Source organism: Carlito syrichta, unplaced genomic scaffold (assembly GCF_000164805.1).
Source record: "Carlito syrichta isolate Samal-C Ts95f unplaced genomic scaffold, Tarsius_syrichta-2.0.1 Scaffold303660, whole genome shotgun sequence".
NCBI classification, from domain to species: Eukaryota; Metazoa; Chordata; class Mammalia; order Primates; family Tarsiidae; genus Carlito; species Carlito syrichta.
In genome coordinates, this window is record NW_007247756.1 from 252531 (window position 1) to 264101 (window position 11571).

The 11571-nt window shown below is 41.0% G+C and overlaps 1 protein-coding gene across 2 annotated transcripts in view; it reads right to left on the bottom strand.

The window, feature by feature from the left end:
* Positions 1-11571, bottom strand: part of FRYL (FRY like transcription coactivator) — a 148285-nt gene that overhangs the window by 122986 nt on the left and 13728 nt on the right. For both annotated transcript variants that reach the window (XM_021712823.1, XM_008058944.1), the window contains exons 3-6: positions 9786-9925; positions 7891-7987; positions 1455-1534; positions 985-1065 (exon numbers count right to left, since the gene is read on the bottom strand). In XM_021712823.1, coding sequence (XP_021568498.1) covers positions 985-1065; positions 1455-1534; positions 7891-7987; positions 9786-9925 — 398 coding nt within the window. The remainder of the gene's footprint in view (positions 1-984; positions 1066-1454; positions 1535-7890; positions 7988-9785; positions 9926-11571) is intronic.

The window sequence follows — 11571 nt, forward strand, 5'->3', positions numbered from 1 at the left end:
TCTGGGCTCGGTGGCTCAGCCTGTAATCCCACGCTTTGGGAGGCCGAGATGAGTGGATTGCCTGAGCCTGCGGGTTCAAGACCCGCCTGGGCAACTTGGTGAGACCTCAGCTACAATAAATCAAAAAATTAGCCAGGTGTGGTAGCGTGTGCCTGTAGTTCAAGCTCCTTGGAAGGCTGAGTAGAAGGACCGCTGGAGCCCAGCAAGTCAAGGCTGCAGTGGCAAGGAGCGTGCCACTGCACTCCAGTCTGGGCAACAGAGTGAGGCTTCAACTAAAAAAAAAAAAAAAGAAGCATCCAAGAAAATATGAATTGATACTTTCTTCCTTAAACATTTCTTTGTGCCACAAAGGAGATACATTTTCTATAGTTCTTATAGCAACCACAAGATGCTAAAAAAAAAAAAAATAAATTTTCCTGTTCACTAGAATGATGGCTCAGCACAACTCTGTGAGTACCCCTCCTACTGGGTGACACTCAACAGAGTGATCTGGTGTCTTTTCTCTTTCCTCTCTGGCATCTTTTCTACCTACTCAAAATTCTGTTTAGTATGATACAAATAAGATGAGTAGAAGATACTGCTTGGCCACCTTAGAAATTAAAGTACTCACCTGGGAAGCAATAAAGTGATTTTATCTCTGTAAGGCGTCCCAAGAGAGATGTTTTTGTTTAAAGAACTTCTCACAGAATTGTTAAGAATAGAGACTACGGTAATGTCCTGACCATGCTTGGCAACTTCTGATTTGTTTGATTCAGACATTTATACAAAACCTCAAATAAATGAAAACAAACTGTGCAACCGAGGTCTGGGTGTTTCTTAAAGCACCTCTCACAAACAGCACAGCAGGTAGTAAAAGGTAGAGCAGATGCCATGATAACTCTATGGCAAAATGGCAGTTCTAAAACTATCAGCGTCCACGGCAACAGTTAACAGTGATGCATCCAGACGCAAAGCAAACCGAAGTCAACAACTTGGAAAACTCACTTGGACTGAGCAAGAACCCCTATGACCTCTGCATACAGGTCTGCAATAACATGCACATTCCCCGTGTTGGTTCCTGAATATCTGAAATCATAAGAGAACAAACATATTTCATGTGCTTTTTCTACAAAGTCTTTCTTACTACATTTACAAATTCCTTATCATAGTACTGTATAGCTTTCTCTGAATATTCACTCATAGGATGATAAAAACCATACAAATTTTTATCTAAGTCTAGATTTCAATTTACCATCAAACTTAACCTCTGGTTCTTATAAATCCAATCTATGCCTTTAAGAATTATTTTTTATCAAATAGTCTCTATAAGTCTTTTATGAGGATTCAAAAGATATGGGAAGATAATTACCTTGAACTCTAAAAACAAATGATCAATGAGAAGTCAAATTACATATAAGTAGTCTAAACCTAGATTGCAGAAAAAAGCAAAAATCCCAAGTTAGCATTTTACTTACCCTTCTTTGTGTTTAAAGTGCTTGAAAGCTAAGTTTAGAACTTCATGAACTAAGGGATCAGGTACAGGATGAACAGGAATCTGGAATTTAAAAAACACTATTAAGTAAGAAATAAGCTATCAGTCTTCTATAAGTCTTCTCATCATTTCAACTAATTGACAAATCAATAAGCACATTTAATTTTTATGGAATAATCTATTACTAGCCTGTCATTCTTCTTTTTTTCTGAGAATCTCATTTTCTCTAAGAATTTGGTTACTCATATTTTACAAGCTCTAAATTTAAGACTATTAGCTTCATATTAGCAAATCATAAAATCATAAACTACAAACTTCATGGGGGAAAATGTAGTTGTTACTATAATAGTTACTGTCAGGAAGAATGAAAGATGCTCAGTGAACCTCTGAGCAACACCCACAGAAAAGCCCCTTTGCTGTGAGCCTGCCCCTATTTCATGAAGTCCAATCTTTTATCAGAAACAGTGACCAAAAGGGATGCCATCTTTTTCCATAATCTTAAACTATTTATAGATTATTAAAAATCTGTTATTTAATTCTTTTAAAAGTACATGCTAGTTCCTATTACATAAAACAAATCAAAATATTTAAACCATAAGCAAAATCCCCACCCACCCACATATAATCACTATTAACTACATGGACATACTTCCAGACTCCTTTTTTTTTTTTTTAAGTTGGAGTCTCACTCTGTCGCCCAGACTGGAGTGCAGTGGCTGCTCCCGGCCACTGCAGACTCGACCTGCTGGGCTCCGGCGATCCTTCCGCCTCAGCCTTCCAAGTAGCTGGAACTACAGGTGTGCGCTACCACGCCCGGCTAATTTTGAATTTATTGTAGAGATGAGGGCTCGCCAAGTTGCCCAGGCAGGTCTCGAACCCAAGGGCTCAGGCAATCCACTCACTTCAGCCTCTCAAAGCGTGGGATTACAGGCTGAGCCACCGAGCCCTGCTCAGACTCCTTCTTACAAATACACGTGGTGAAAATCCCTTATTTTAAATGCTTGGGACCCGAGGTGTTTGGATTTGATTTTCTTTGACTTTTGGAATATTTGCATATACATAATGAGATACATTGGGGATGGGACCCACAAAATTCTAATCAAAAAACTCATGTATGTTTCAAGTACACTTTACATACATAGCCTGAAAGGAGTCTTGCACTTTGATGTAACCCATCACATGAAGCCCACTTGTGGTATCATGCTGGTGCTCAAAGAACTTTGGATTTTGGAGCTTTTCAGGTGAAGGATGCTCAACCTGTAAATACAGGGCTTGGTGCTATTCACTACATCTGGGATCAGCTGGGGGCCTGGAACACATCCCCCAAGAAGAAGGGAGATTACTCTGTTCGCTCCAGTTATGCCTGAAGCCTAACGATGACAGCTAAGGACAACACTCAGTCATGCCATGTGCGACACCACTACCACTATCAACACTTCTTGGGTCTGACTGTTAACACTTGTAACAGCCTCGCAAGATAGACATTTGGCCCCGATTCTACAGATGAAAGAACTGAAGCTCAGAGGTTGGTGCATGCATCTCTAGAACATATTATGTCCCAGATCCTGATAGATGAAAATGCATTTAACAGGTGAAATAAGTGAGTGAAGACAACACTGGTATTGTCATATTATGCTAGAAAAGAGAAACAGGGAAGTGAAAGGAGAAATATTCCTTAACTTTAATTTCAATAAAAATGCATACCTTCTGGCAATTTTACTTTAAGAATGCATAATCATTAAGTCCCTATTTCTCCCTTTATTGTCAATAATTAATCTCTCTCTGCTCTGCTTTTCTCTCTCCCTCCCTCAGTTCTTCCACTTTCTCTCTCTCTCCCTCTCTCCTCCCTTTTTCCCCTCCCTCCCTCCTCCCTGTCTCTCCCTCTCACCCCCTCCCTTCCCCTTCTCACCCTCTCTCTCTCAATGAATTCCCAAAAAAGGGAGGAGGAAGGAAACTCATTTCAGATCCTAAAGAAAAAGTCCTACATTCATGGAGCAATATTTCACCTTTAGCACCAAGACTTTTCAGACCTTGTCATTTATGCAATTTTAAAAGCAGCTCTAATTCTGTTTGAACATTCAAGGACATATCTAGTGGAAACTAGAGCATCCTCAAGGCTATCCTCACCACCACCACCCCAATGGCATGCTTTTATCACATTCTGAAGATAAAGGACAAAAACCAGGTTGAGACAGGAGTCCTGGGAGGCGAGGGAGACTCGCCAGTCCGCTAAGTGACCAACCCTTCAGCATCAAGGAGAAAAACAAATTCCCACCTCAGCAGAGGAGCAAGTCTCCCAGTCACGGACCTTACAGGCGTCTCAACACCTAAGGGGGTAGGTAATGTTAAACTTGAAAGTGCTAAGGATGCACTGCACAAATACAGGACATGTTCTCTCCTTCCGACTCTCCACAACAGGCCACAGAAGTATGTCATGGTTCAAGCTGAGCTTCTCGACCACCTCCTCTATTACAGAGTACACAGGTGGCTAAACCTCAACATACAAAGAGTACTGCGGCAAGCTTTCTGGATGCTGTTGCTATGTAAACATGCTTTTATCATGGACCTAAAGCCTTCGGTACTAACATACTAAAATTGTTAGTCAAGCCGGGCTTGGTGGCTCAGCCTGTAATCCCGCGCCTTTGGGAGGCTGAGGTGAGTGGATTGCCTGAGCCCACGGGTTCGAGACCCGCCTGGGCAGCGAGACCTCATCTCTACAATAAATCAAAAAATCAGCCAGGTGTGGTAGCGCATGCCTATAATTCCGGCTACTCGGAAGGCTGAGGCTGAAGGATCGCCGGAGCCCAGCAGGTCGAGGTTGCGGTGGCTGGGAGCGGCCACTGCACTCCAGTCTCGGTGACAGAGTGAGACTCCAACTTTAAAATAAAATAAAATAAAATAAAATAAAATTGTTAGTCAGCTATTATCCCAAAATGATCCTTCTGATTTTCAAGGAAAAATAAAATTATTCCTCTATTACCCAAAATTAATTTTGTTGCCACAGTGAATCACACTATTTAATTTCATCATATTTATGTTAATAAATTCTTTGTCTAACTTGCCATGATGAACTTTCATTCAGTTTTATAAGATACTGGCCATTTCTCCTAATTTCTTAGTACTAATTTTACCAAGGAAAAAAAGTTTATTTATTATTAAAAGGAGAAAACTTAGAGTAAAATTAATGAACTAGCTTTACAATCTTCAGCAAGTCACTACAACTATGAACATTTCCTTATCTGTAAAATGAAAAAAAACAGATAATACTTACTGAATACTTCCCATGCATCAAGCATGACTATGTTTAATTATCATAATTCTATAAAAATGATACCATAACCACACATTTTTATAGAGGAATTAATAGTGGGTAATAACTTGCCCAAACTTACACAGCAAGTAAGACAGTAGGGTTATTAATATTTGCGTGGCCATGTCCCAGGGTTTATTATAACAATCAACTGGCACAAAGGATACAATCCATCATGCATTGAGAAGAGCTCTCTACATGTGTGATTATCATTAAAGTCACAACAAATTAATCAAGGAACAAATAACTGATAATACATGACTAATCTACTCTTCTTCAAGAATGAAACTACCATGTATCATTACTTCAATACTGGGACTGTGTATTTCATCAAAATACAGCTGAATCACATGTTAATATAGCTATATTATGGGGGCGAAAGTGAAAGTCCCATTAAATTCAAGATGTATCGTATCAAGTAGTCTCTGCATCTATTAAACTCCATGCCATTCCAATAGAAGAAAATAGGGTTAGTCTGTCATGTTATTTCAGAAAGCTCTACTGATTTTTACTTAATTTTCTTTATTTTTACTAGCTTCGGAAGCTAAAATGACTTGCCTTCTACTGGGAGGAGATCCTCTATAGGATTTTAGATAAATAAACCATAGCTATGTTCTTGGATATATATATATATGCGCATTTGAATCAAAATGTGAAGATTTTTTGGTTTTTTTTGAGTTAGGGTCTCACTCTGTCACCCAGGCTGGAATGCGGTGGCAGGATCATGACTCACCGTAGCCTTGCCCTCCTGGGTTCAGGTAATCCTTCTGCCCCCATCACCAGAGAAGTTGAGACTACAGGTATGTCACCATACTCGGCTAATTTTTTTACTTTTTGTAGAGATGAGGTCTTGCTATGTTGCCCAGGCTGGTCTCAAACTACTGGTCGCAAGCAATCCTCCCATCTTGGCCCCCCCAAATTGCTGGGATTACAGGTGTTAGTCACTGTTCTTGGCCAAGGTATGAGAATAATAGTAAAAGGGAGCCAGGCTTAGTGGCTCAGCCTGTAATCACGCGCTTTGGGAGGCTGTGAGTGGATTGCCTGAGCCTGCAGATTCGAGACCCGCCTGGGCAACTTGGTGAGACCTCATCTCTACAATAAATCAAAAATTAGGCAGATGTGGCAGCGCGCGCCTATAGTTCCAGCTATTTGGAAGGCTGAGGTGGAAGGATTGCCGGAGCCCAGCAGGTTGAGGCTGCGGTGGCCGGGACCGGCCACTACACTCCAGTCTAGGTGACAGAGTGAGACTCCAACTCAAAAAAAAAATAGTAAAAGGGGAGGGTGGGTAGGAAGGGTACTATAGGTTGGAACAATATGGTGACAGACCAGAGTCAAAGATTAGCTACCAGGACCACAGTATTTCTCTTCCTCACACTTTGAGTCCGTGTGATCCATGGGTCAGAAATGATTTTGTGTAGTGGACTTGAACAATGAGCATAGTGAAAGCAATATTCTTAAGTTTATAGATCCTGTTTTGTTTTGTTTTTCTGACCAGAAGACCCATCTGGATTATTTTAAAAGAGAAAGAAGAGGGGAAGGACTACAATGGTAAGGAGCAGGGGAAGAGAACAGGGAGAATGAGGGGGAAGAGGAGAAAAAAAGCCCTCCAGGGTTGTCTAGGAGTCGAAGCTCTGTGGATAATGCAATTAGAAGCAACTGTCAGACGGGAAGTGGGACTCACTGCTATGGAAAAGACTTCACAAGAAACAGGAGGAAAGGCACATGGAGTCAGAGTGTGGCCCATGGAGGCTGGTGCAAGGAGTCTGTAATTTCTACAGCTGAAGAAACCCTGTACTATTTAACTGGGCAATAGAGCACACATGCCGATTACCAATCCACTCAAATGGCCTCTACTCATCACACAGGAGATGCCGGGGATCAACCTTAGTGTGCAGTGGAGTCAGTCACTGATGGACCATGGCCCCGTCTGGCCCTCAGCTCCTCCTACCAGGCTACTTCTGCCCTAGGGTCTCATATCACCACGAAACCAACAGATCACAGAAATCAAATTTGGCTTGTCAGTTCAACTCCCGAAGGAGAGCTCTGTCCTGGTCAACTAAAATATCTTGGTGAAAGGTACACAGCAAAGTGATTCTACCTAATTATCTATTTAACTAATTATCTATTTTACATATTTTAAATTATTTTAACGTGCAGATTACAGAGTGCTAAGTAACTGTCTTTTCACATTCATTGTAAAGACAAAAGCAAAGTATGAATGATTATATAACTCAATTATTTATACTATGTCAAAAAATTGACTATCAATTAGCTTTTACAACTTATATTTGCTGTTTACTGTCATATATCCCACTTTATATAACACAATAAAACTCTCTGTCCAAACATGTCACATGCAAAACATGATTTTGTTTTTTAGGTTTCCTAAGGTTTTTCAAAATGATGCAATGTTCATGGCTAGAAATAAAAGGGTCATCTGTGAATGGCAAGTAACTTTAAAGACTATGAACTTAAAAAAAAATTTCAAAATCAGGATAGGTATTTGTATGCATATGTCCTGATTTTGAAAAGTAAAAATAAATAAGACAATCCCTGACGTGTTACAAATTCACATCCCTGCTGTCTGCCCTGTTCACTGTAAGCTCGTGGGTAGAGCATCTAACTCTGATACTCATCGACTGAATAAACTATAATAATGCACTATATGAGTATCACTTGGCTGAAAGCCACTTGCACTTGACCATTTGCTCTCCCTATCCAGTTACCCTCATTCCTCAGCCATTTCTGCGCAATGATCACGTGTTAGAAGGCTGGCTTGAGGGCTGAGAAGAAGTTAAGTGGAAGTAAAAACTAGTGGAGGGACAGGTGGCTGCGTTTACAGCTAAGAACCCATCTGGAACACAGTTTCCACTCATCTCCACTTTGCCAACAAGATTTCCTATCCTGGTTGGCACAGTAAGGTAAAAAGAACAGGGGATGACTGGGGGGTGGGGCGGGGGCAGGAAAGCCTCAGGCAGCTGAGAGAAGTGTAACTGAATGAGGGGATTCCGTGTGTGAGCCCAGAGTTTTAGACACGACATCCTAAATAAAGTAACCAAAACAGGAAAGCCTTGGAAATTCAGACTTTACAGAAATAAAAAGAGCTTACCTGCTTGAGAACTTCAACTAAAACTAAACAAAAAATGAAATCTACTGCTAAGTCCCTCCTTTCAAGAAGATAATCTCTTTCACGTTGCTGTTCATCCCTGAAACAAGAACCCATAATTAGCATTGTGTGAAGATGAGAGGTTTTTAAAACATTTACCGGTTAGCAGTTCAAGCTGCTTGCTGTGTTCCTACCATGTACGATATGTCACAGCAGCTGTCCGCATGAAGCTTTTTAACAAGCCCATGTATGCACACGTCCACATGTTCTTTCTCTCTATAACTGGGTGTTTATGCACACACTTCATTATTATATCTGTCAGTAACTAAAACTAATTTATAAGAATTAATAAGAAAAAGAAAAGCATTTTAAATTTCATTTAGAAAAGCCTAGCATTCTTCCACAGTTGATTACTATTGTCTTTTTGTTAAAAACTGAAACAAAATAATAAATTTTCTACATGAAAATATAGTCTAGGCCAGCACAGTGGCTCATGCCTATAATCCCAGCACTTTGGGAGGCTGAGGTGGGAGGATCGCTTGAGCCCAGGAGTTCAAGACTAGTCTGGGCAACATAGCAAGACCTCGTCTCTAAAAAAAAAATTAAAAAGCTAGCCAGGGATGGTGGCTCACGTCTATAGTCCCAACTACTTGGGAGGCTAAAGCAGGAGGACTGCCTGAGCCCAGGAGGTCGAGGCTGTGGTGAGCCATGATTGTGCCACTGCACTCCAAGCTGGGCAACAGAGTGAGACTCTGACTCAAAAAAAAAAAAGAAAAAGAAAAAGAGAGCGTGCGCAAGAGAGAAATGAAAATATAGTATGAGGTAGCTTTCTCACAAATTTAAGTTGAAAATCACAAGTGGCATCCATTGACGTCCAGTAGGAAACCATGGCAGTGGCCTGGACATCAGCTAGCACATGCCATGCCAAGGTCACTGGGGGACATTTATAGGAGAAGCAGATTCCAAGAATCAAGTACCAAGAAGGGCACTGAGTATATCACAAGACAGGGTGCTGGCGACTTTCGGCATCACGACTGCCTCCTTTCAGAACTCAGACAAACAGGATGTTCTTTGACTATTTTCTTTTTTTCTTTCTTTTTTTTTTTTAATCAATATTTTTTATTATGATATTGTGGGGTACAGTTAAGGGTTAGGTATACAAATATGCTTCATTCAGGCACCCTTGTTGATAAGGGGTGTCTCCCCAGACTATTTTCTTAAGTTTGTCTGACTAATAAAGCTCTTCACAGCTGGGCTTGGTGGCTCAGCATTTTGGGAGGCTGAGGCGAGTGGATTGCCTGAGCCCATGGATTTGAGACCAGCCTGGGCAACTTGGTCAGACCTTGTCTCAACAATAAAAAATAAAAAACTAGCCAGGCATGGTAGCGTGCACATGTAGTTCTGGCTACTTGGAAGGTTGAGGTGGAGGGATCACTGGGGTCCAGCAGGCCGACACTGGGGTGGCTATGAGCACGCCACTGCACTCCAGTCCAGGCAACAGAGTGAGACTTTGACTCAAAAAAAGCCCACAGGTTCAAGACTAGCCCAGGTAACTTGGCGAGACCTCATCTCTACAACCTAAAAAAAAATCTCCTCACAGAACTACTGAAATGGCCCTCCTGAGACCAATCTCTGCACAGTACCCAGTGCTCAGCCCTGCAGGGCTACACCTTGCTCATCTGGCACCTTCTCTTGAGCTAGTGTGGATGGCCACCCCCTTATTCCTACCTTCATCACAAAAGTCATTGATGCCTTTGGCTTAGGAACTGAGCCAAAAAACTTGAAAAACTTGATGCCTTTGGCTCTACAACAAGAACAGTCTTCCTTGGACAACACGGCCACCCCTTCTCCGAAAGTGTTTCCACTCTGGGTAAAGCAGTGAGAGATAGAGCACTTACCCCTTGGACTTGGTGCTAGAGCGAGGCCTATACTCGTAAGACTCGTCTTCAGTTCCATTTTGGCGTCTGTACCAGTCAAACAAGGTGCGAAGCAGGGAAGGGAGGCAGTGCTCGGCAACGGAGCTCATGGAGCTTATCAGCTGGAAGCACAGACAGGGCCAGAGAGTGAGTGCCACACTGCATCACGCTCGAGTCTACCAGCACTCACAGAAGTGAAAAAACACAGTAACTCAAGTGTACCAATGTGCTTTTAAATAGAATAAGGGTCTAGGAATGAAGTAAAGCTTCAGGAGTGAAGTAAAGTTAGCCAGGTTTCACCCACTATTAAACTTGAGTCAAATCCATGCAGTTTAGCTCACCCTTCTCCTGTCTCCACTTGCCACTTACACACACAAAAGAATGGCCATAAGGAGCATCCCTGATCATACAGGGATACCTCTGTGTGAGAACTATTACAAACAACAAGAAAAGACCATGTCTGCTTCCCAGTCGGCAACTCCTCTGGGCTCGTGTGGATGAAATGAATAAAATATTTAACTGTAGAAAGAGAAGACTACACCGTGAGAGTTGGGGAAAGCTCTGACTGTGCTGTGACACACAGAAGAGAGAACTGCTCTCATCTCTACACATTAGTATGTTGGAAGTGTGTTGTGAATACACCTTTAAGGCTTAGAATATTATTTGTATGCGCCATACAACATAAAAATAAGCGTAGTGTGATGAACAGCTGTCACTTAATTCAAGGCATCCTTGAAACTATTCGAATTCTAGAATCACGGATTCATTTCATGAATGAATCTAGCTCACCCAGACAGGCTACCCTCAGCAGTGCCCATAGCCACCCTTCATCTTCAGAATCCCAAGAAAAAGGCTTTCTCCAGAAGAATTTCTCTAATTCAACCCATTGCTACTAAAAGCTAATTTAAAATCTGCATATAATCTAACATATTTTACTTTGTTGACTTATTTGAATAACTATGGATTGCAGGGACATTCAAGGTCTCTTTCAGTTTCATGACTACAGGAGGAGTCATGAAGATAAACTGACATCTCTAGGAATCAAGCATGTAATTTTCCTGTTTCTCACATTCTGCATATAACTTACAAATGGATTTTACCCAGGAAAACAGAAAAGAGTGAAACAGTCCACTTGATTCTGTGGGCTGTTCTCTCTTTCATTACGCGACCTTCCTCCAATCATCTTTCATTGTAAATTACCGTAATTTGACAGATAGTTTCTAATATAGAAAATTAAAGTTAAAGAAGATTCTCATTTTATTTAATCATGCTTTTTAAAAATTTACCTCTTATTAGCAATAAGCAGTATCAAAGAAAATCTCTTTTAATATCTAAAGAAGGAACAATAAAAACACGATCTGCTACTATAAATATATACCAAAACAGTTTACATTGCCCTTAGCTTTTCATTGTAAGACCAAAAGAAAAAAAAAAAATCAAGCTATGAGGCATGATATTCATAGTTTTTATTAATTATTTAGATAAGATAAATACAAATTTTATTTAAAATACTCTTTAGTCAGATTTCAAATTCCAATTACCCACCAATTAAAAGTAGATTCAAGATGTAAATAATCTAAATAACTATTTTTTTTTTTTTTTTTTTGAGTTGGAGTCTCACTCTGTCGCCCAGACTGGAGTGCAGTGGCCGCTCCCAGCCACCGCAACCTCGACCTGCTGGGCTCTGGCGATCCTTCCGCCGTCAGCCTTCCAAGTAGCCGGAATTACAGCGTGTGCTACCATGCCCAGCTGATTTTTTGATTTATTG